Source organism: Penicillium chermesinum (assembly GCF_028974085.1).
Source record: "Penicillium chermesinum strain IBT 19713 chromosome Unknown utg000002l:1.0-5270490.0:1.0-5274688.0, whole genome shotgun sequence".
In the NCBI taxonomy this organism is placed as follows: Eukaryota; Fungi; Ascomycota; class Eurotiomycetes; order Eurotiales; family Aspergillaceae; genus Penicillium; species Penicillium chermesinum.
In genome coordinates this window covers 4,642,557-4,662,098 of record NW_026695312.1, presented here as the reverse complement: position 1 = coordinate 4,662,098, position 19,542 = coordinate 4,642,557, and the positions used below count along the sequence as shown (strand labels likewise).

At 51.0% G+C, this 19,542-nt stretch overlaps 7 protein-coding genes across 7 annotated transcripts; 4 read left to right on the top strand and 3 right to left on the bottom strand.

Annotated features, from left to right (window-relative positions):
* Window positions 1-1,893: 1,893 nt before the first annotated feature.
* On the bottom strand, window positions 1,894-2,694 carry N7468_002625 (6-phosphogluconolactonase; the record flags this gene model as incomplete). Its single annotated transcript, XM_058471922.1, has 1 exon — window positions 1,894-2,694. One exon carries the CDS (start codon window positions 2,692-2,694, stop codon window positions 1,894-1,896), a length of 801 nt encoding a protein of 266 aa, XP_058335063.1.
* A 483-nt stretch (window positions 2,695-3,177) lies between these two features.
* N7468_002624 (formate/nitrite transporter family protein) lies at window positions 3,178-4,276 on the bottom strand (the record flags this gene model as incomplete). The annotated part of the gene is made up of 4 exons (XM_058471921.1): window positions 3,178-3,323; window positions 3,382-3,738; window positions 3,805-3,925; window positions 3,998-4,276. 4 exons carry the CDS (start codon window positions 4,274-4,276, stop codon window positions 3,178-3,180), a joined length of 903 nt encoding a protein of 300 aa, XP_058335062.1.
* Window positions 4,277-5,078: 802 nt separating this feature from the next.
* N7468_002623 (DUF3140 domain-containing protein) lies at window positions 5,079-5,543 on the top strand (the record flags this gene model as incomplete). The annotated part of the gene is made up of 3 exons (XM_058471920.1): window positions 5,079-5,107; window positions 5,172-5,288; window positions 5,342-5,543. The coding sequence occupies 3 exons, from the start codon at window positions 5,079-5,081 to the stop codon at window positions 5,541-5,543; spliced, it is 348 nt and encodes a 115-aa protein (XP_058335061.1).
* A 635-nt stretch (window positions 5,544-6,178) lies between these two features.
* N7468_002622 (putative MFS transporter) lies at window positions 6,179-7,782 on the top strand (the record flags this gene model as incomplete). Its single annotated transcript, XM_058471919.1, has 2 exons — window positions 6,179-6,816; window positions 6,843-7,782. 2 exons carry the CDS (start codon window positions 6,179-6,181, stop codon window positions 7,780-7,782), a joined length of 1,578 nt encoding a protein of 525 aa, XP_058335060.1.
* A 1,005-nt stretch (window positions 7,783-8,787) lies between these two features.
* N7468_002621 (uncharacterized protein) lies at window positions 8,788-16,650 on the top strand (the record flags this gene model as incomplete). The annotated part of the gene is made up of 8 exons (XM_058471918.1): window positions 8,788-9,757; window positions 9,817-10,013; window positions 10,060-12,917; window positions 12,975-13,195; window positions 13,247-15,346; window positions 15,408-15,468; window positions 15,520-16,211; window positions 16,259-16,650. The coding sequence occupies 8 exons, from the start codon at window positions 8,788-8,790 to the stop codon at window positions 16,648-16,650; spliced, it is 7,491 nt and encodes a 2,496-aa protein (XP_058335059.1).
* A 513-nt stretch (window positions 16,651-17,163) lies between these two features.
* On the top strand, window positions 17,164-18,275 carry N7468_002620 (pyridoxal 5'-phosphate synthase subunit PdxS; the record flags this gene model as incomplete). Its single annotated transcript, XM_058471917.1, has 3 exons — window positions 17,164-17,268; window positions 17,338-17,520; window positions 17,646-18,275. The coding sequence occupies 3 exons, from the start codon at window positions 17,164-17,166 to the stop codon at window positions 18,273-18,275; spliced, it is 918 nt and encodes a 305-aa protein (XP_058335058.1).
* Window positions 18,276-18,825: 550 nt separating this feature from the next.
* On the bottom strand, window positions 18,826-19,500 carry N7468_002619 (Glycoside hydrolase family 3; the record flags this gene model as incomplete). The annotated part of the gene is made up of 1 exon (XM_058471916.1): window positions 18,826-19,500. One exon carries the CDS (start codon window positions 19,498-19,500, stop codon window positions 18,826-18,828), a length of 675 nt encoding a protein of 224 aa, XP_058335057.1.
* Window positions 19,501-19,542: the final 42 nt, after the last annotated feature.

Here is a 19,542-nt window from a genome sequence, read left to right as displayed (position 1 = left end):
AGCTGATCAATTTCAAGTCTGATAGCTATGTTAGCTCGAATTGATACGATGACTAGAGGGAGCCCTCGTCCCGTCGCTGGAAGTACGAATTGGCCCCAAAAGTACACCGTTCGCGAAGTTCTCGCCGAAGAGAAGATCTAGCTCCTCGCAGACCCCGGGGTCGGTCCATCGTGCGGCCCCTACGAGGGATTGGGAGACCCGGCTGTCACAAATCCCAGCTAGAACTTGTATTATATAAAGCGTGCCTAGGCATATCCGTATATGAAGTGCGGATATGAAGCGCGGATATGGTGGTCTTCTGGCTCAGCTGTTGGAAAATTAGCCCGGGATTATCCTTCACGCCGGCTATCGAGGCGGGTGCCGCAGGAAGGGAATAGGTGGGAGCACCAGGTGAGGTATGGTCAGGTAAGTGGTTACAGGGTAAGCTGAAGGTGAGGTAGGACTGGAGGTATCGATAGCGCGATTGTGTGGTATCGGTAGTGAATATTCACTTGGTGTACTATCACTGTGCGAGTTCTGCGATATCGGTGGTGGTATAGGATATTTAGGAAGGATAGATAGTAGGAGGCATATTGAGCTGGTTAGGTCCTGGTTAGACCAGGTTGGTGGGAGGCGTTGTAGGGACCGGGTTGGTGAGCGGCTTCAAACTCTGCAATAAGCTCCTCCGCTGCGATGTCCTCCGCTGCTACCCATTGGCCTTCCCGCGCGGATTGTCTCCTCCACCTCACCAGGTACTTAATGGTGGGTGGTCTCGCAGTCCCGTCTGAGCGGGGACGGCCGCGGGGCTTGGTGATCCTCTTCGCGAGTATCCGTTCGACTTCATGTCTTGGTCTCGTCTGGAAATCTTTCGTCTTCTATAGGTGGGTGCGCTGGTCTGGCCGGAGGGGTCTTGGGGGTTATGTATCTGATCGCGATGGGCGTTGGCAAGGTCGGCCACGTGCCGGACTCGGGCATGTCGAGCATCGCCAGGTCCTCTTAGATCCCAACAAACCATGGCAGCACGATCTGCCGGACGTGGGTAGCAGGGTGCTTCGACCAGTTCAATATCCTCTAAATCAACAAACAAACCCATTCATGACATATTGCGCCATGTCGCTATGCACAACTCCATGCGGCCGGAGCATAGCCAAAGCCTTATCATGCTCTCGGTGAAAGAAGCTGCAACTGTCATAGTGAATGATATGTTGGAGTCGCATACAGAACAACTGAGTATCATCATTTGAGCCATCAGGTTACCGTGATACCAATATGTAACGCGGGGCTCAAAGTTCCCAAGTCTGACAGGGATGTGCAGTCCTTGTAAGCTCCTGAGATGGTGGTAATTATGCACTTCAGCTTGAAGACGATGATGCTTTTCCTATGTTGTAGCTTTAATGATCACAGTATATCCCCATGAAAGAAGGGTGGCTTTTAGAGATATCCTGTCCGACCACAGATCTGTGTTTGTTCAAGCCCAATTCTCGATTTGGACAAGCTGAGTGTCATTTGAAAGTAAAGCTGGAGTGTGAACTCTTGCGGGCCAAGAGAGTGTCTGATCACCGTGGAGTTTCCAGTTGGGGCGTGATTTATTCTAGAGGTCCACGGCTGACCATACCACGGCTGCAGGCAATGGTGCAGTACCTCCTTTAGGGTCCGGAGGAAAACAAAAGTCTCTCCTGTACAGATGTAGCCCAATCGAAGTCCACTGTCGATCATATATGAGGATATCTGAGTGACCACGGAGAACGACCTTAACTTAAATAACTTGATTTCATTGACATCCATTCCAGCCTAAACTAAGATCAATAAAATGTTTTGTCCTGCTTTGAGCATGCTTGCGATATTGTCAAAGTGCAAAATTGAATTCTAAAGTGATATCTTCATCATTTTCATCTCACCTCACATCACGCAATTTCACAGGTTACCGCGACGAGGGAAAGCAACGCCCTGAACAGCAGCATCATCCGTAAACCAGCTAACCTTCTCACCACCGCCCTTGTTAACAAGAGCAGAGGGGAGACTCCGGCCTTCCTCGCTGTCAAAAATAGACTTCAGGATCTCCTTCTTTCCATCACCGGTGGCAATAAACGCGACTTGAACAGCAGAGGTCACCACGGGAAGGGTGAGGGTAATACGCTTGGGAGGAGGCTTAGGAGAGTCACTGATCGCAGCCACCCAGGCGTCCTTCTCCCGCAGCAGCTCATGGCCAGGGAAAAGACTGCACGTGTGACCGTCAGGGCCGCAACCTAGCAGGATCAGGTCGAAGATGGGCAGCTTGACGCTCTCCTTGGCAGCGAAAACACGAAGCAATTCTTCCTGGTACAGGTCCGCCAGCTCCTGGGGCTCGCTGTCGTTAATGTGGGCTTCATCGATGGTATGCACGGTCGGAGCACCGAGCTCCGCAGGGATCTTGTTGAGCAGCTCCTCCTTGAGTAGGTGGTAGTTGCTGTCGTCATGGTCGAGGGGCACTGCGCGCTCGTCGGCAAAGAAGATGTGCCATTTGGCGAACTGGGGGGTATCTTCAGAGCTGCCATTGCTGGGAGACAGGAGCGCGCGAGCTAACACAGTAGGCAGGGAGCCGCCGGATACGGCAACTCGGAAGCTATCGTGGTGTGCGAGGGCGGCATTCTGGGCGCGGAGGACGTAAGGGCGCAATTGCTGGGCCAGAGCTTCCGTGCTCGGGAAGCTGTAGAGATTAGGTTGTGCGGTAGCCATGGTTGTTTTTGTGGAAAGAATAAGAAAGAGAAACAAAAGATTGATGCTTCGCGGCGGGGCGGGGCAAGTGGGAAATGCCGAGTCGGGAACGGGAGATGACGTCGAAGTTTGTAAAAGATCTCTCTTATCTTGATTCTACTAGGTTCCAGGTTTCTATGGCTGTTGGTTTCCTTGATTGGTCTGATCTTATGAGGCATATCGCATTATTACCATCAAGACACACATGCGGAAACAATGCAAGGTTAGGACGGTCAGAAATGTAATCAACAGAGCCATATGTCCAGGATCTCTGGGCTAAAACCTCATCACAAAACATTACATGCAATAATTAAATACAACCAACACCTTGGGAGGGGCTCTATCAGCACGTGCGAAGTATGATCGCCTTTATCTCATGTGACTGTCTTAGCGGACATCACTTTCGGGCATCAAGCAACGACAAGCTGACATACGAGCCATCCAATCAATCTTGGGTCCGTTGGCTTAACTAGAAGCGCCAGCAGAAGCTTCAATGTCCCCTTCTTTGGTCATGGAGCGTGTCTCTGGGGTTGCGTCAATCTGCTTCTTCTTGAACCCGCGCATTGGAAGCTCATTGATGTCCAAGAGGTACATGTACCAGTAGTAAGTGCCTATAGCGACGTTGTTAAACTTTCTGTCCTCCATCCACCTGAGACGGTCGATACTTACCAACAAACAGGCCACCGCCAATAATATTGCCGAGCAATGTAGGAATTATTCCCTTCCAGATGTACAGACCAACGGAGATGCCGGGGGTACTGACCCAGATCCCAAGGGGAATGAAAGTCATGTTGGCCACAACGTGGTCAAATCCCAGAGAAACGAAGGCAAAGATAGGCCACCAGATGCCTATGATCTTGGATGCAAGATCACGACCCTGCAGACCAAAGAAGCAGGCAAGACAGACAAGCCAATTGCAACCAATTCCCCGAAGGAAAATCTCACGGAAGTTTGGCGTAACTTGCTTCTTAGTCGCAAAAGTCTGCACGGCGGACTTGAATGGGTCTGCGTCGAACACACCACCGTCTGGGATATATTAGAGCCTTGAAAAATATCCACTTGGCTGACAGTGTGGTCATCGGAATTACTCACATCCGAATATGATCACAACAAGGAAAAGAGACCCGGCCAAGTTCCCAAGAAAGGTTACAGTCCAATGCACAAACATCTTCCACCATGGAAGCTTTCCTCGGAGTACAGCAATGGTGGTGTACTTCAAGAATGTTAGCTGGTGAAGCTTGCTCGATGACTGCATCGGGTGAATGACATGCTCTAAGTTACTCACCATGAAGGAACCAGTGCAAAGGTCTGCACCGGTGAGAATAATCATGACTAAACCATAAGGGAAGACCAAGGCGCTGATGGTACGAATCAAGCCAGGGGCATTACTCTGGAACCAGGGCGACGCGTTGGTACTCAGGGCAGTACCACAAGCCAAGGCAAGCAAACACCCAGCTGAGACAGAGCTGAAGAAGACTTTGTCCAGTCGCATATTACCTTTCTGGATACCAGTTCTCTCCAGGGCCTGGACGACCTCCAGCGGGGAAAGAGAGTCGAAAGACATCATGAGAGGCTCCGGTAATTACACGAAGGTGTTCAATCTCTCGACGCTGCAGAGGGCGCGCTTGGGGGCGATGGCTCAGTTCTTGGTACCAATCAAATGGAAGATCTAAAAAAGCTTGAGAATAAGCCAAATCTCACACTATTCGAGCTATTTAGGACCCTGCTTGCTTGGCCTATTTATCTTGTCCAAGCTCCCTTTCCATTCCTGCACGTCCCGCGGCATGATCTGCAAGCTGAGAAATGATAGTTCAATAGCAAAAAGCACTGGCGCACTAGCTGGCCAAAGTTCGACGATCAGACTATGTTGATTCGTTCTTGTTAAGGTAAAGATAAAAGGAGGATCTCAAGTTCGCTTAATGTACACAGAATGTCGATCATCCCCATGGGGGTTGTAGAATAATTGAGACGCAGCCAGTCATATCGCGAGTATTTATCAAGCATGCTGGGCTTGGCATAGATAAGGCTCCCGATCGTAATGCATCGCGCGTTCGAGATCTCCGCGGGCCCAGACTTGCTTTCCATCGGTTGGGATCAAAAGTTGGAGGATGAGGCCAGCCCTTGTGGGAATTGCGTAGGCTCGACTGCCCCATTATATACTAAGAACCAAGATCCGACGCACAATATTTCGCGTTTCCCTGTTGAATGCATGACGTAAAAGAGACGAAATCGCCAGATGCGGCTCTGGTGTAATAGACTCAAAAGGTAGAAAGAGGAGCCGCATTCAAAATTAAAATTGAAATCATCACTCTCTGAGTATTTTCTACTCTAAACTGAAGCTGTGAGGGCTGGACATAATAGCGACCATGGTCAAGGACAAAGACACAGTGATAAGGTGAACCCACCCCGACGACGCCATGCATCTACGGCGCCAAGCATAGCCCGCTCACGGACCATAGAGAATTCAATGATCTGGTCAACATGACCCCGAATGAGCTGCGCGATTGGCTGAAGGAAGACAGCTCCGTATCTGCAGGATGGAGCAACGGCTCGGGAGAGACCGTCGGGCATGAAAGGTCAGTACATATGCCATGGCACCCTGCAGAAAGCTTAACATAGAGCATCCTAGCGGTCGGAAGATCATTCAGATCCTGGAGCATAACCCCGATGGTGACCCCGATGCCTACGAGGACGCCGAGATCGACCACATGCGCAAGGTTGTCTCCTACTGCAAACGCCATCTTGCGCAGGAGGGGGCGGCTAAACAGAACACCGATAGCAAGAGCTACCGATCCCTGAAGAACTGGGGGCATGATGCTCTCAAGGAATAGCCGGTCCCATCGGCGTTGCCACTACATACAGGGAACCCATTGCCTTATTGGAACAGAGCCTCCCAGCTTGAAAGTTGGAAAATTAAATATGCTACTTCGAGAATCGCTGTTCTTCATCTGGATAGTTCTTGTCGGGTCAGGTCTGGGACTTGGTGTGGAGTGCACCAGTCACTAGTTACCTTGTGACTGCAAACTGGGACATAAATGAGTGATAGCCACTGGTCGTCAGAAAGACCAATCTGCAATGTCCACATATCGCCATCTGCAGATAATATACAACACGAGATATCGTGACGTAAAGACTTTCGTGGGGTGACAGTAGGAGACTCCCGTAAGGTAACAGTGGCCCATGAGACGGGTGAGCGGAAGAGTCCCAAATTCTGGCTGATGATTGGCGATGACGACGGGGACTCCTCGGTCTGCGCAAGAAGAGCCCGTTTCAGCACGAATAAGGGAAAAGATTGCCCCATTTCCCCCATCAACTGACACAAAGCGGAGGCGTGGGGGGCAAAACGCGGGGAAAGCTAGCCCCCACGCATCTCGCAGTTCTGTGGGGGTTGCTTAACAGGCCGGGATAAATAGCCCCTTGGAAGATCTTCGATGCATCATCGGTGCTGTGTTTCCCTCCTAGCATCATGTCCAAGCCTACATCCGTTCATGATGAAGACCCGGCGGCCCTGAAGCCGGATCAGGTGGCCCCGGGCCACGTCTCCTTGACAGACGAGGAAAACAAGCGAATTCGTCGGAAGACGGATCGGACGATCCTGGTCATTGTGGTTTGGGTCTACTTTCTGCAGATTCTTGACAAGAGTGTGCTAGGATACGGTGCAACATTTGGTTTACAGGCAGATACTGGCCTCACCGGGAACCAGTACTCCTTGGTGGGCTCTATTGCCCCTATAGCGCAGCTATGTTGGCTGCCGTTTTCTTCTTATCTCATTGTCAAGGTACCGCCCAAGATTCTTATGCCGGGCATGTGTCTTGGATGGGGTATCGCCCAGACCTGCATGGCTGCAGCCCATGACTTCGGCGGGCTCATGGCAACTCGCTTCCTCCTGGGTCTTTTTGAGGCGGGCTGCTTGCCTCTATTCAGCGTTCTGACCAGTCAGTGGTATCTGCGTGCTGAGCAACCCATTCGCGTTGCGGCGTGGTACGGGACCAACGGCATTGCCACCATAGTGGCTGCTGCACTGTCATATGGACTGGCCCACATCAATTCTAACGTACTCGAATCGTGGCAGATGCAAGTATTCTTCCTCCGATTCAATGAGTGGTTCGTGCCTAACTGTGATCCTCTAGTATTTTTCTCTTTGTTGGTTGCCTGACAATTGCCTCGGTCCCCTTCGTCTACTGGCGCCTCGATAACGATATATCCTCTGCTCGATTCCTGACGGAAAAAGAAAAGCTCCAAGGAATTGAGCGCCTCCGGGCTAACCAAACAGGCACGGGAAGCAACAAGTTCAAGTTCAGTCAAGTCTTCGAAGCCGTGACGGAGCCCAAAACATACCTGTGGATCGGGATGGCTCTATTGCTCAATATCGGCGCCAGTGTGACGAACACCTTCGGACCGTTGATTATTGGTGGCCTGGGTTTCGACAAATACAAGACGAGTCTCATGACGATGCCCTTTGGCGTAATGCAATTTATTGCCATTCTTCTCGGCAGTTACCTCGCCCAAACAGCGCGACTGAAGGGTGTCATCATTGCCATTTTCATGCTGCCAGTTGTCGCGGGACTGGCTCTTCTCTACGCTCTCCCGCGCAACGATGCCAGCCAAGGCGGACTGCTTGCCGGGTACTACCTGCTGGGCTTCCTGTTTGGCGCAAACCCCTTGATTGTGTCTTGGATTGTTGGTAATACTGCAGGTACCACTAAGAAGTCGGTTTCCATGAGTTTGTACAACGCTGCAGTGTCCGCGGGCAATATTGTTGGTCCTTTGCTGTTCACATCCAAAGATGCGCCGACTTACCATCCAGGGCTGCAAGCCTGTTTGGGCATCTTCTGCGCCCTGATTGTCATCGTCCTACTTCAGTGGGTCAATCTCTGGTTCCTCAACAAACTGCAAGCTCGTCGCCGCGTTCGAAATGGCAAGAGCGCGAAGGTTATCGATTACTCCATGCAAAGTCATTTCCGAGGAGTGCGGGAGGACCATGGCGAAGGCATGACGCATACGAGGGCTGAAGCTGCTTCGGAAGATGTCACGGATCGGCAGAATGATGAGTTTGTATATATTTACTAGTCTGACGAGCAATTGATTATTCAACCATTATCCCGCGTATGAGCGCATTAATGATCTTGAGCTGCTGCTGATAGTACTGGTCATATCAGATATAAATATTCTGTGTTTTCTCATTTTGGTGGTGGGCGTTTTTCATTCGTGCAGCAGGTCAATTTCCAAGGTTAACCCAAACTAGATTATCATGATGACTCGATGCGCCCGATAGAAAAAGGAGCGGGAACGGGAATCGCACTTCCGCGACCCCCACGCGAACCCCCCTGCGTTCCTCACAGCGCACCAGGCCCGTGGGATGCAGACGCCCTCCTGGATGTAAGCCGGGTTGAAGTCATGGGACACATTCATATGGCTCATTCACAAGGAACCGTTGACAGGAAGAGCGCCCGGTTTCCAATAGCCCTGCATATATGATCGCCATTGAAGAACTTCGCCGGGGTCATAGCCCATCTCTCGACTACGATGACTGCGCTCGGAGTCGGAGTCGGTTTCGGCGGTCTACATGAGAACTTCTCGTCAGCCACGTGTGGGAAACAGGGACTCGCGGCGTGATGAGACTACAGGATGCAATGCGAGAAGATCTCACCCGAAGATATTGCCATAACTAATGTAGGGAAATGCAGGTTCAGCCCAGGTCATGGAGTAAATACGTGCCAGAAATCGAGAATTGTCGAGAAGCTGCCTATTCCTACAGGATTGACAGAATGCTATTCGCTGAATCTACGTCTAGCTGGCTGAAGCAGCTTTATCTAGCGTTCGAGTATCCGATTCATATCCGAATTTTCGAGCGTCAGTGCGGATCTCACTACTCCATAAGTATTGGCCGTCACTACAATCCATGCACAAGAAAGAGGCATGCAGATAGCGCCAACTCTCGACGAAGCAGAAATATCAGTGCGGGTATACCGCTCACTCGCTCAAAACAAATCAAGTGAATCGAAGCGAACTCGACCAACGAAAAATCATTGATCATAGACATCAAGACTCTACCTCAGAAACCTCTTTTCCACAATGCCAAATGACCGCAACATTGGCAACGAGCCTATCGCTATTGTGGGAAGTGCTTGTAGGTTCCCTGGTGATGCGATCTCTCCTTCAAAGCTCTGGGAGCTCGTCAAAGAGCCTAGAGACGTCCTAAGCCTTATACCTAAAAGCCGATTCAACGCCGCGGCATTTTACCACCCGGATGGCTCTCATCACGGAACCAGCAATGTTCGCCATTCGTATGTGCTGTCAGATGATATCCGATATTTCGATGCACAGTTCTTCGGAACGAAACCAGTCGAAGCAAATGCAATGGATCCTCAGCAACGTCTCTTACTTGAAGCCGTGTATGAGGGTATGGAGTCGGCAGGCATACCAATGGAGAAACTGCGAGGGTCAAATACGGGTGTCTATGTCGGAGTTATGACCAATGACTACGGAGACCTGATGGGAAAGGATATCCAAATGTTTCCGACGTATTTTGCGTCCGGTATATCAAGATGCATCCTTGCCAATCGCATTTCATACTTCTTTGACTGGCACGGCCCCTCGATGACTGTCGACACCGCATGCTCTGCTAGTCTTACTGCCATGCACCAAGCCGTGCAAAGCTTACGCTCCGGAGAGGCTAATGTCGTAGTTGCCGCTGGCTCAAACCTCCTCCTGGGCCCTGAGCAATACGTTGCGGAGAGTAAGCTGAAAATGCTTTCCCCAAACGGTCGCTCAAAGATGTGGGACAAGGATGCGGATGGCTATGCGCGCGGCGAAGGCATTGCAGCTGTTATTCTGAAGCGCCTGAGTGATGCTTTGGCCGATGGCGATCATATTGAGTGTGTTGTTCGGGAAACTGGCGTGAATCAAGATGGCAAGACCAAGGGTATCACAATGCCGAGTCCGAGCGCTCAAGCTGATTTGATTCGGTCAACATACGAGAGAGCTGGATTAGATTTATCGAAAGCCAGCGATCGGCCGCAGTATTTTGAGGCGCATGGAACAGGTATAGATGGGATGCCCCAGATCTAGTTGCATATCACTAACGGAAATGACTTTGATTAGGAACCCCTGCCGGTGACCCGGTCGAGGCTGAGGCTATTAGCACTGCTTTCTTCGGCTCGCAGCCTAACTACTACCGTGATGATACTCAAGAGCCCCCTTTATATGTAGGCTCTATCAAGACAATCATCGGTCATACTGAGGGAACCGCGGGCTTGGCAGCTGTTCTGAAAGCCTCACTTGCTTTGCAACACGGGATTGTCCCCCCCAAACCTCCTGTTGAATTCCCTCAATCCCGCCATTAAGCCATTCTATGGCAATCTTCGAATCTTAGATGAGGCACAAAAGTGGCCAGAGCGATCACCCCGCGCCCCGCGCCGCGCAAGTGTCAACAGTTTTGGATTTGGAGGTGCAAATGCACATGCAATCTTGGAATCGTTCGAAAACACGTCGGCACAGAATGAGTCGGTGGATGAAGAGGCAGAGATATTCACGCCATTCAATTTCTCAGCAGCATCCGAGAAGTCGCTGATGACCAATCTCAAATCTTACTTCAATTTTCTCACGAGTCACCCAATGACAAATCTCCAAGATTTATCATGGACTTTGAACTGCCGCCGATCTACTTTGCCCGTTCGACTATCTATTGCAGCATCAAGCGTTGACAGCTTGATCTACAGCTTAGATCAAGCGGCTCAAAGTCCTTCCTCAAACGTGAAGCTTGCTGGCCAGACCACAAGTATGGAGGCGCCAAAGCTTCTCGCGGTGTTCACTGGCCAAGGGGCGCAATGGGCCGCCATGGGGGCGGAGTTGATAACATCATCAAACCTAGCCACTAACTGCATTGCTCGCCTCGACAGGTCTCTGCAAGCCCTGCCGGTAGAGAGCCGTCCCAAATGGAGTCTGAAAGATGAAATATTGAAGGACAAGACCTCATCTCGCATATCAGAGGCTCTTTTTTCCCAAACCATATGCACGGCAATTCAGATACTCCTCGTCGATCTTCTAGAAGCAGCTGGGGTTAGTTTCACGGCCGTCGTGGGCCATTCGTCGGGCGAAATAGCGGCTGGGTACGCGGCAGGATACATTTCCGCTGAAGACGCAATCAGGGTTGCATACTATCGTGGATGGTCATTGCAGTACGCGGCATCACAAAGCGGAGCGAATGGTGCTATGATGGCCGTAGGAACCTCTTTTGAAGATGCTAAAGAGCTCTGTGCATTTGAAGATCTCGATGGGCGACTCTGCGTGGCAGCTAGCAACTCACCCACCAGCGTCACTTTGTCTGGTGATGCCGATGCCATCGAAGAAGCGAAATACATTCTCGAAGACGAAAATAAATTCGTTCGCTTACTAAAGGTAGATAGGGCTTATCATTCCCATCACATGCTCCCGTGTGCAAGCCCATACATCGATGCGACACGAAAATGTGGGATCGAAGTCTTGTGTCCGTCCGAAGATCGTCCGAGATGGATCTCCAGCGTGTACGGCAAAGACATCAAAGAAGTACAGGACAGTCTGAGGGGAGAATACTGGAGCAACAATATGATTCATCCTGTTTTGTTTTCCGACGCTTTGGCCGTTGCCATCAAAGAGTGTGGACCCTTTGACATGGCAATTGAAATTGGTCCCCACCCAGCCTTGAAGGGACCTGGCCTGGAAACAATTACAGAAAGGATAGGGCGCTCAATTCCCTATTCAGGGACATTAAGCCGCGGAAAGAACAGCAGGGAAGCATTCGCTTCCGCATTGGGAGATATCTGGGCTTCAATAGGGGAAAACGTAGTTGACTTCTCCAGCTTCCAACACAAGATGATCGGGTCGAAGGGGAAACAGGAGCGACAACCATTGAAAGGACTGCCTTCATACTCGTGGGACCATGACCGCACATATTGGCACGAATCTCGCATGTCCTTGGAGTTCAAAAACGGGAATGTTGATCATTTCCATTCATTACTTGGGACCAAAACTCCCGACGCGACACCGATGGACTTGCGCTGGCGGAACTTCCTTTTCACTCGCGAATTGCCATGGCTTAAACATCACCAAGTTCAAGGACAGATTGTTTTCCCTGCTGCTGGATACATCTCAGCAGCAGTAGAGATCATCCTGGAGGAATACGGACTTGGATCAATTCAGTTGATTGAGTTTAATGATACTATCATCGGCCAAGCTTTGCTGCTTGATGAAGCTGCTGGTGTGGAGGTTATTTTCACTCTCAAAATTACCGAAACGATTCAGAGGACTGTGAAGGGTGTCTACAATTGCTACTCAGCTCCGAAAAAGACTGGCACTCCAATGCTTCTCCACGCTTCTGCTCAAGTCAGCATCTCGCTTGGACCTCCAACTAACGATATTCTACCAGCACAAGACGACACCAACGAGATACCTCTGGCCGTTGACCCGAAACGGTTCTATGACTCTGTTTCCGACCTTGGCTTTGGTTATACAGGCCCATTTCATGCCCTCTCTGATCTCAGGAGACGAATGGATGAGGCAACCGGGAAAATTGCGGTACCACTGCATGCTGAATATGGAGCTCCTCTGCTCATTCACCCTGCGCCATTGGATGCCGCACTCCAAGCCATTATGCTGGCATACAGTTTCCCTGGCGATGGCCGCATGCTGAACATTCAGCTTCCAACAAAAATCGACCGCCTTCGTATCAATCCCAAAGTTTTGAGTCAATCAGCCACCCCTGGTTCATATCTTCCCTTTAGATCCTCCGCAATTACGACCAGCTTCTCAGACCTTTCAGGCGATGTGGATATGTATTCTTCTGATGGTGTCAACACAGCCATACAGCTCGAGGGGCTTCATACAACGCCCTTGACCCCCTTCTCATCCGAGAATGATGTGCCCATGTTTACTAAAGTTACGTGGAATCTAGAAGCCCCAGCCCAGAGGAAACTGGAGACTCCAGTCATCGAATTTGCGGCCGACTATACCCTTTCCTTGGATCTGGAGAGGATCTCACATCATTACTTGAGAAGACTGCATCAAACCATCCCCCTTCCAGAGAATACGGACATTGCACAGCACCACAAATATTTTCTCAAGTATGCAAGCTACTGCGCTGCTCACGTGCAATCTGGCAGTCACCCATTTGCAAAGCCAGAATGGGCGGACGACACTGCTGATGACATATTGAAGGTTTTCGAGAGGTAAAATGATTCCGATTTAATAGATCCAAAGATACTGACTTTACTGACTTTCTCTAGACATGCAGAAAGCTTTGAAGTGAAATTGATTCGGCAAATTGGAGAAGACCTCCCAAGTATTGTGACCGGACGGCAGACCCTCCTGGACGTTATCGTGAAAGACCGTTCCTTGGAACGATTCTATCGAGAAACCTTTGGAATCGACACCTACTTGCAAGAGCTGGGTAGTATCGCAGGCCTAATCAGCAACCGATACCCACACATGAAGATCCTTGAGATTGGTGCGTATTTAGCTCCATGAAATGATAAGAAGTGCTCACGATAAATCATAGGAGCCGGAGAGGGGGAAGCAACGGAGTCTATTCTGCGCGAAATTGGCACGGCCTTCACCTCTTACACATGCACGGATTTTCTCAAATCACAAGTCGAGAATCTTCACGAGAACCTTCAAGGGCGTAACCCGCGAATGGCATTTCAGGTTCTAGATATCGAGAAAGACATCGCAGATCAAGGCTATGCAGAAGAGTCATTTGACCTGGTGGTTGCTTCCATGTCATTGTACGCAACTAAATGTCTGCAAACTACTCTTGCCAACGTGCGCCGTCTCATTAAACCCGGTGGCTATTTGATCTTGCTGGAAGCGACCGACCCAAATGTTATGCGACTTGGCCTCATACTTGGAAGCCTCCAGGCTTGGTGGATGGGTCACTCCGAAGGTCGCAATATTACGCCTTTTGTATCCGTGCAGAAATGGAATGAGCTTTTGAAGTCCAGTGGCTTCTCCGGGATTGACAGGTGCATGCCGCACAGCAAAGAACTCCCTGTGCCCTTCTCACTCATGGTTGCCCAAGCCACCGATGATAGGGTGGACTTCCTGCGGGATCCCGTTGCTGTTCACCACGCCAAATTAGGTGTGAAGTCGCTGACTATCGTGGGGGGCAAAACTCCATCGACGTCGGCTTTGGTCAGTAATATCAAGAAAGCCGTTTCGAAACATTATGAGAGTGTCAGCGTATCTCCCTCCCTTTCGGACATCATCCCTGACGAGCTTCCAGTCATGGGGACAGTCCTTAGTCTGACCGAGCTGGATGAACCTTTCTTCCCCTCAATGACGCCCAATGCTTTCAAATCATTCCAGAGTGTATTTGAACGGAGTGAAAATGTGTTGTGGGTCGCGCATGGTGCCCAAGGACCAAATCCTTTCGGCAAAATGCTTTTGGGCGTGCAGCGCACGGCTGCCGTAGAGATGCCTCATCTACGCCAACAATTCTTGAACTTTTGCTCAGGGGAAGACGTTAGTGGCGACCTGATTGCCGAACGCCTTTTGGTGTTTGAAGCGCTTAATCTCGGGGAGCAAGACAAATGGTCAGGGCCATTGCTCTGGAGTGCAGAGCCTGAGATATACTTCAAAGATGGTGATGCAATGATTCCCAGAGTCAAACTTGACAGCACGAGAAACGACCGGTATAACTCCAATAAACGTCTGATCATCAAAGACTCCGACCGTCGGACCTTGACTGTCACGGTTCAGCAGTCAGGAAATCGATACATGGTCCTGGAACAAGCACCAGTCAAATCCACATATAGCGATCGCATCCAGATCAACGTTTCGAGTTCTCTTCTTCGATCAGTGAGGGTCACTGAGACTGACCACCTGTTTTTACTTGTTGGAAGCGATGCGCAGACCAATCACTTCTGGATAACCCTGTCAGAGCAGCTAGCCTCCCGTGTGGACGTTCCGCGGTCATGGCTTATCAAATGTGGAGAGTCAAAAGCAGAAGCTATGGGCGCCATGCTAAAAGTCTACAACCAGTTGTTGGCCCAGTCACTCATCGGTCAAGCCTTGCCTGGTAGCAAAGTGGCGGTCATTGACCCCGACTTCTCGTTAGCCGCGGTGCTACAGGAATATTCTCACCAGAGCGGAGTGGAATTGGTCCTTTTCACAACTACTGAAAACTCATGTTGTTTGCCTTGGATCTTCATCCATCCAAACCATACCCAGCGGGGAGTCCGCGACAGAATCCCTAAAAACATCACGAAGTTACTCAGTATTGGTGATAATAATGATGTGTTGTCTCGAATCTCCGCCAGCCTACCAGCGCATTGCAAGGTCGAGACGGAAATGACAATCACGATGCAGGATTCTCAGTACTCATCAGCATTATCCAGGACTGATCAAGTTGCTCTACATCTTCAGCATGCATGGAACCGAGCTTCCTGCTCTCCAAGCCCAATTAACTTGCACAGACTTCCGATTTTGGGGATTTCAGAGGTTATTGAAAGCAGCTCTGCCAATCAGAAACAATCTATTCTTTCTTGGGAAGGGGAATCTCTCCCAGTGCAAATACTGCCAGCCTCCAAGAAGGTGAAGTTTGCCGGAGACAAAACTTACTGGTTGATCGGGCTTACAGCTGGCCTCGGTCTCACGCTATGTGAGTGGATGGCTCAGCAGGGTGCAAAATACATTGCACTGTCAAGCAGAAACCCCCCGAGTCGACGGAAAATGGATCCAGAAGATGGTGGACCATGGATGTACAGTGCGAGTATTTGCAAAGTAAGCAGAATCTACTATTCTCGATATATGCTTGCACACTAACCGTAGCAGCGACATCACCGATCGGGAATCTGTATACAGTACATATCACAAGATTGTGGAAACCATGCCTCCAGTTGGCGGCGTTGCACAAGGGGCAATGGTTCTGCAAGATACAATGCTCCTTGATCTCGATCTTCCGCGTGTTGAAAGCGTCCTCCGGCCCAAGGTCCAAGGCAGTCTCTTGCTTGACGAGCTTTTCTCGGAAGATACTTTAGATTTCATGATCTTCTTTGCATCCATGGCAGCCATCACAGGGAGTGCAGGCCAAACAGCGTACAATGCTGCGAATATGTTCATGACGAGCTTGGCGGCGCAGCGCCAAAAGCGAGGTCTTGCAAGCCAGGCAATCAACATCGGAGCCATCGTCGGTAATGGCTACGTGACCAGAGAACTCCAGCTTGAACAGCAGAAAAAGGTCCAGGAAGTTGGTTCATCGTGGATGTCGGAACAGGACTTCCAGGAGATTTTTGCCGAAGGCGTGATTTCATGTATGGAAGAGAAAGGCACTTCTGAGATCTGCTGCTGTCTCAAAGTCGACGACGACGACACGAAAGACTGGATCATGAACCCCATGTTCCAACATTTGGTATCCAAGTCAAATGCAATGTTGTCGGTCGACAAAAAGAACCGAGCCGGGGTGATGGTCAAGACCCAGCTACTTGAAGCGACGTCACATGAAGAGGTGCTAGATATTATTAAAGGTATGGCCCCATGATCGCCCACGACAAAAACTCGCTAATACTCGCAGTATCGTTCACGCTGAAACTTCAATCAGCCCTGGATACAGACCCCAGCAAGTCAGTCCTTGAGTTGACGCCGGACGAACTTGGAGTCGACTCCCTGGTCGCTGTGGATCTTCGCTCATGGTTCCTTAAAGAACTCGCCGTCGATATGCCAATGCTCAAAATCTTTAGCGCGGGCTCCATCTCTGAGCTTCTAGAGTCCTCGATTGACATGGTTCCAGCACATCTGATCCCCAAAGTCAAGCTCAATACCAAAACTGACGAGCCACCTTCGAAGGACGCTGACTCTCGATTCTTGAATGCGCCGGCAATCAAGACTGTAGAAGATCTCCCCCGCCGAAATAAACGGAAACATCAAATCATTCCATTCGGAGTATCACCAGTCTCTGGTAGATAGCGGCAGCTCCGCTGCATCGTTGGGAACCGAGCCAGATTCTGGGTCGAATGAGAGCACATCGGCATCTCCTACCGAGGACGTTGTGGACCTTGGGTCCTATCTTGAATCACTGTCGAGCGGCAAGGCCTGAATGTAATTAGGAGCAGCATAGTAACAATCTGACCACGATCCGAAGTTGCCTTCGCCTGCTTCTTGAGGCGATAATTGCACACCTGCCAAACGGGGTAAAATAACTGGAAACTGGAAATACGCGTACGGTGACGGGGCCTGGCTGGTATCCTCGGGTAACTTTGGGTAATTGGGGAAACGCCCTTTTAGACTTTGAGTTGCGCCAAAGAACAACGGCCCCGCGGAGGGGCATTTGATTGGCCTCCACTTAACCAACTCCAACTGCCTCTGCCCACAGGTTGCTGTTGAGTCACTCTTTTTTTCTTAATCTACCTTGTGTCTTCTGCATCCCTGCATCTCTGTCCCTTCTTTTCCATTCCTGCCCTTCATTCCCGTCCATTCACAATGGCTTCTCAAAACGGTACCGCGAGCAATGACTTCACTGTCAAGGTCGGCCTCGCGCAGATGTTGAAGGGTGGCGTGATCATGGATGTTGTGAACGCAGAGCAGGTAATCGAGCCTAAACCAATCTGTGCAACCTTCTCGGTATGCTAATCTCACTATGTCGCATGTTCCTAGGCCCGCATTGCCGAAGAAGCAGGTGCCGCCGCCGTCATGGCCCTTGAGCGGGTCCCCGCCGATATCCGAGTGCAGGGCGGTGTTGCTCGGATGTCAGACCCTAGCATGATCAAGGGCATCATGGAGGCTGTGACCATCCCTGTCATGGCCAAGGCCCGTATCGGACACTTCGTGGAATGCCAGGTACGTGCACCGGCAGCATATGACGAAACACTCGCAAGTGGCGAGACAGAACCCATTCCATGCTTTCCCAACACCTCAATTGCAAACCAAACGCTAATTGCAGTCTACTTTCCCCGCCTCTCTAGATCCTGGAAGCCATTGGCGTCGACTACATTGACGAATCCGAGGTCTTGACCCCCGCCGACGATGTTTACCACGTCACGAAGTCCGCCTTCAAGGCTCCCTTCGTCTGCGGCTGCCGCAACCTCGGCGAAGCCCTGCGCCGCATTTCCGAAGGCGCCGCCATGATCCGCACCAAGGGCGAAGCCGGCACCGGCGACGTCGTCGAGGCCGTCAAGCACATGCGCACCGTGAACGCACAGATTGCCCGCGCGCGCGGAATCCTGCAATCCAGTCTGGACCCTGAGCCTGAGCTGCGCGCTTTCGCCCGAGAACTGGAGGCCCCCTACGAGCTCCTCCGCCAGGCTGCTGAGCTGGGTCGTCTGCCCGTGGTCAACTTTGCTGCCGGTGGTGTTGCCACTCCCGCTGATGCGGCGCTGATGATGCAGCTGGGTTGCGACGGTGTCTTCGTTGGATCGGGTATTTTCAAGTCGGGCGATGCGAAGAAGCGGGCGCAGGCTATCGTGCAGGCTGTGACCCACTACAAGGACCCTAAGATACTTGCTCAGGTGAGCGAGGGGCTGGGGGAGGCCATGGTTGGTATTAATGTGCAGAAGATGGATGAGGGCGACAAGCTCGCTAAGCGCGGGTGGTAGATAAGCTCTTTTTCTCCCTCATTACTACCATGTCCTAACGCTCTTGACGGCCTCCAAAAAAAAAAATTCAATTTACATGATTTATGACTCAATTCTTTCTGGGAAATCGAAAAGAGGGGTAGCTATCTATCAAGAGGGTCTAGAAGTTCAATTCGACCAATGTGCTTCCAACCTTATGGGCTAGTTAGTTCGGCTGTCAGATTCCTGTAGTCATCCTATCGCGGGGGTCAATCTAATCATCAAAAATCGCGGCGCATCGCAGCGATCTGATAGGCTGCGGACCCCGAGGGAGCCCGAGGGAGGGCCGACGATGGCCGAACCTTCTGGGGGGAAATGAACGAAAACAATTGGGAAGCCTGGAGAGTCTGGAAAGTCCTAGTCTGGAGTTTGGGGACTTGATTTGCCCCGAAAATCGGCTCATTTGCTTTCACCGACGAATTACCCACTGTGGATCGAGTTCATGGTATCGTACCGTATGTGACACGGGGTTCCATTCATTCTAGCCCTATCATCCAAGACAAACTGGGAATATTATAATCATAAGAATCATTTAAAGACCAAGCCAGAAGCGTGTCTTGTCCACGTTGAACTCGCCGCGGAGCTGCTCGTCGCCGGTGCCTGTAATCAGCACTTCATACCGTCCTTTCTCGGAGATCCACTTGTCGCGCGCTTCATCCCACCAGCTCGTGGCAAGCTTTTTTTCGACTTGAAGCTGCACCGTCTGGGTCCGTCCGGGCTGCAAGAAGACTTTGTGAAACGCCTTGAGCTCTCGTACGGGGCGGTTGACGTCGGTTGCAGGAGGCACGATCCAGAGCTGGACAACCTCTGCACCAGCCACAGTGCCGGTGTTAGTCACATCGACGGAGACAGTCACCGGCTCTCCGGATTCGGAGTACTTTGCGGCCTCGGGGACAGTTGTGATCTTTAAATTAGATCGAGAAAAGGTAGTGTACGACAAACCATGGCCGAAAGCGAACGCGGGCTCAACCTGAGTTTTCTCATAATACCGGTACCCCACATATATATCCTCTCCGTAGAGCACACGCCCACGCTCAGAGCGAAAGTTCACGTAGGACGGATTGTCCTGGAGACGCCGAGGGAAAGTAATGGGTAACTTGCCTGAGGGATTAACGTCGCCGTAGAGCACGTCGGCGATGCCGTTACCGCACTCATTCCCGCCAAACCAGGCTTGAAGCACGGCGCGGGCATCTTGGGCCCACGGCATTGTAACTGGAGAGCCAGATTGGATAACCACGACCGCATTTGG